Genomic DNA, 4,355 nt, shown 5'->3' on the forward strand with positions numbered 1-4,355 from the left:
CATCAAATAATTATTTATAGTACTTCAGTAAATTATTTTAATGAAAACTTTTTTTATCATATTGCATGTATTAATTGTGATGTTAAATTATAATAGTAAGTCTTAGCTTTTCCTGTTCCCTTCATTATAAATTTATAAATATTAAAATAAATGTGATACTTTATAGTTAATCCATTTTTTGATACCACTCTACCCCACTTAACCGGGGCACCAGTAAAGCCCATCAATTTTCTGACATAAGTAGATTTTATTAATCAAATTTAATTTGTCTTGAAGAGGCTACCTCTGATAGCGGTGAAAATGCGGACACTAGGTTCTCCTACCTGAAGCAGTGGTTAAAATGAGTCTCCTTTAACAAATTAGAATTAGTATTATTCAGGGTTAAACTTGGGATAAGCATTCTTACACCTTATGGCTTATACATGAAATGATATATGTAATGCTTAAAAGTATATGGAGATATTAGCCCCTTTGGACTTTAAGCTCTGTGAACACAGTGGAAAACAAAGTATCTTACCATAAAAATTATTATTTTAATGTAATATACAATAGATGGATGGAGATCCTTGTGCCAATACTTTTTGTTTTACTTAGGACGCCAATATTTAATGTATGTATTAACCTATGTATTAATTTAGATCTACGATAGTTTTTATTTTGGACTTATTATACTATTTACTTACAAATAATTGAAAATGGGCTCGAACAACCTGTAATTGTACTTAATGTGTTTAAATACTGAACATTTTTTTTGCTACTTTCCTAAACATTCCTAAGTAAACAAACATTTTCCATTTTTCTGGATCTAAGTACATAGACATTATTATTACATCCAAACTTAAAAGATCATTAATATTGTCTAAATTGATAGTATAATTGAAGTAATTAAATTAAAGTATTTAAAATGTTCTTTGTAGCAAAACATATTCTACTATGTTTCTCAACAATATTTTAATAAGATTCATTGATCATGGTCCATGGTTATGAAAAAGTATTAAAAAACATTGATAATTATGTTTAATTTTATGCATATTGCTATTGTATATATATTATATACTCTGCGGAGTGTAGACTTTAAGAGCATGGCCAAATAACATGGGAAAAAACTGGTGTTAAATAATACTTTGGAAACTTAACAAATACATTTAACAATCACCATAATGTTTACAACAGGGAGTCAATTAGGAATTCTTCTGAACTATTTTAATTCCAAACCTCTGAATAATAATATTTTATAACTAAATTGTAACTTATTTATTATAATAGTATTTAACTATTTTACAGCTTGAAATTCTAAGGTTTAACTAGACACTAATAATTTAGGAAAGTTATGACACATTGCAAAACCATAAATATTTAATTATAGTTTTCACAAAAGATAAAAGATGAATTTCCTGAACTTTTCTTGATTTTTTTTAAAATGGAATAGAATTAAGATAATTTTGTCAGCAATACTATCGTTCAAGAACGATACATTTATTTGTGTCAATAATTGTTTACAAAAATATTAATATTTCCTTCTTCTGATTATATCGGGCTTCCAATTAATTGGATGACTTTCTTCAGTCTAAAACAAATACAAAAATATTTTTAAATTTGTAGTTTAGCTAGGTAATTATTACTACACACAATTCTTAACTATATAAAGATAAGTTATTACTATCCAATAATGCAACAATTATAAATTATTTATGGTAAATTTATACAAAAAAGTATTGAGAACTCTAATAAGATATTAAAATTGGAAAAATTCAAGAAAAAATAAAACATGCATTTTTTGAAATATTTTATTCAAGCTTTTAAGCTTTTAAAAATTTAATTATAAGTTGTAACAAAGTTTGAATACGATTCAACTTTAAGAAAAATATATAATTTAACTTCATGAAAATTAAAATTTTACCCTTATTAATAAATAATATTGCTCCGTTAAAATATAATAAAAATAGAAATATTCAAATTTAAATAGATTAATGACTGTTGGTAAAGCATCACTTAATAAAATAGTATACCAAAATGTATTGTAATAAATTTATAAATGTTTTAGTATTGTAGTACAACATATGAAAACAAAGACGGTTTTGGTATTTAAAGTAAAGTAAAACCAATTGATTATCATTGATCCTTAAGATTCCTAGTAATATACTTACAGCGGTATCATCTTCTCGATAAAGTTTTATAGTTTTATCAGCTTCAGCGGTAATAAGTCTTGTACCACTGTTATCAAACGCCATAGCAAATACTCCGGCTTCACTGTCCATTGATCCAGGTTGTACAGGAGCCTTTTTAAATAACACATATTTTGACATAAATAATCAATCAAAATAATTTACAAGGCTACAATGTGCATAACATATAATATTATAACAAATTACATACCTGCATCCTCTGAAAATTATAACCCGTTCTCCAATCCCAAGCATACATTGACCCATTGTTTGCTCCAGACATCAATACTCCATCGGAATTCACAGCCATACAGTTGACTATAGCATTATGACCAGTAAGATTTTGTATAAATTTCCCATCTGGGCATGTCCATTGTTTTATATTATCTGGACTTGCACTGGCAAACATGTACCTTAAAATCACACACCAATAAACAGTTAAGTAAATTATTATGGTGCTGCAAGTATTAAATAATATTTAAAACTTACACTTTTGGATGTAAAACAAGTGACCTTACACTTTTTTTGTGATTTGTAAGAGTTGCACGAGTTTTTCCAGCAGCCAAATCCCATAGTCTAATTGTACAGTCATGAGATCCAGTCATTACCTAAGCAAAAGCCAAAAATATTAAATCAAAGTTACAAAAAGATATTAATAAGACATTTTCAAAACGTTGAATAAATTATTTATTTAAACTATCATACTTGAGGTTCAAATTCGTGGGCAACAACACTGGCAACTGTATTCGTATGTCCAGTAAGTGTGTGAACATTGGCTTTTGTACGCATGTCCCATACTCGAGCTGTCGAATCTCGTCCAGCAGTTAATAATACGTCAATTGTTGGATGTAACGCAAGACTATACACAGCACTCAAATGTCCATGATAATGTCGAACTACTTTATTATGTTCCAAATCCCAACACTTCACTTGCCTATCTTCACCACAACTGAATAAATAAGGGTGTCTAGGACTTACTTGTAAGCCTCGCACAGTACTCACGTGCCCAGTTAAGGAAAGTTTTAATTTTCCAGTCGCTAAATCCCAAATCTAGAACCATAAAAAATATATCAATTACAAATTATTAAATATCATGAAAATAATTTTGTAATATTACTTTAATAACTCGATCAGCAGCACCAGTAGCAAACCATTCATTGCCAGGCTCAACAGTAACACATCGCACCCAACCCAAATGTCCAGATATTACTCGATATAACTTCCATGGTGGATGCCATTTTGGTTTTGGCATAATATGATTAATCAGTCGATTAGCTGCAGCTATATTTTGTGTACTTGGACTCGATAACACCATACTGGTCTCTGTGTTTTTATTTACTTTCTCAGGATTATCAGCTAAAAATTCAAAAATTATTAGATATAGTGTATAATAATTAATAAACAACAATCAAGTATCTTTACTTATGGCTAATGGAAGATGATTATCTTTATAGATATCAAGGTTATCTGATTTAGGAAGATTTGGTTGAGATTTCTTCATGTTTATCTTATTGCGTTCGACTTTGTCAAAAACAAGACCATAACAATCTCGAGCCTTAACGAGTTTTTTTATCTTCTCCCTAAACACAACAATAAAAAAAGGTTTATAACATTGTTTGATTACAAAACAGAGCTCGAATCAACTTACGCTTCTTCGTCTATTGGTGGTAGCATCCCTTGACACGATAAAAACATATCATGAGTCCTTTTAAGTGACCTAAAAACTAATGTATGAACAGAGTGCCGTTGTACTTCCTAAAGAATAACGAAACAAGATTATTAAGTAAATATATTAAATATTAATTAGTAATTAAAATCCATGAACATTTTTGAACAGTTTTTACCTCTGAGAAGTTCATTGCGTTTTGACTTCTCGTTGACATATTGAATATTGATTCGTGTAAGCGGCTATTTTAGCGTCCGATATCGGCGATCGTTAAGGTTTATAGATATTGTCTATAAAGTATTATCTTGGTGAGCATGCACGTACTTTAATCGTACCATGCCCACGTTTTAAAATAATATATTGATATTCTTATTTCTTAAATCGTGACAATAACCGGTAGCGACTTCAAGTATGTTTATGCTTACAGTACACCACAAGTTCCGTTGGGAGCGCTAGCACTGAGCGGGTTTTTGTTTACTTTGATAAGAACATATTTCGACGCCGGTCTCCGTTTTTCTTTGGCT

General features: G+C 29.3%; 1 protein-coding gene across 1 annotated transcript; it reads right to left on the reverse strand.

The window, feature by feature from the left end:
- Window positions 1-1,440: 1,440 nt before the first annotated feature.
- On the reverse strand, window positions 1,441-4,247 carry LOC111028374 (pleiotropic regulator 1). Its single transcript, XM_022307000.1, has 9 exons — window positions 4,010-4,247; window positions 3,814-3,920; window positions 3,588-3,745; window positions 3,283-3,521; window positions 2,871-3,215; window positions 2,655-2,773; window positions 2,377-2,578; window positions 2,148-2,279; window positions 1,441-1,567 (listed from the first exon to the last, which is right to left on the reverse strand). The coding sequence occupies exons 1-9, from the start codon at window positions 4,046-4,048 to the stop codon at window positions 1,508-1,510; spliced, it is 1,401 nt and encodes a 466-aa protein (XP_022162692.1). The 5' UTR covers window positions 4,049-4,247; the 3' UTR covers window positions 1,441-1,507.
- Between the last annotated feature and the right edge of the window lie 108 nt (window positions 4,248-4,355).

Source organism: Myzus persicae, unplaced genomic scaffold, assembly GCF_001856785.1.
Source record: "Myzus persicae strain clone G006 unplaced genomic scaffold, MPER_G0061.0, whole genome shotgun sequence".
Classification (NCBI taxonomy): domain Eukaryota; kingdom Metazoa; phylum Arthropoda; class Insecta; order Hemiptera; family Aphididae; genus Myzus; species Myzus persicae.

Coding starts and splice junctions, on each gene's coding strand:
- LOC111028374 (XM_022307000.1), bottom strand. CDS start 4,048: ATGTCAACGAGAAGTCAAAACGCAATGAACTTCTCAGAG. Junction 3,746..3,813: donor CCACCAATAGACGAAGAAGC/GTAAGTTGATTC, acceptor TGTTGTGTTTAG/GGAGAAGATAAAAAAACTCG. Junction 2,280..2,376: donor ATAATTTTCAGAGGATGCAG/GTATGTAATTTG, acceptor TTATTTAAAAAG/GCTCCTGTACAACCTGGATC.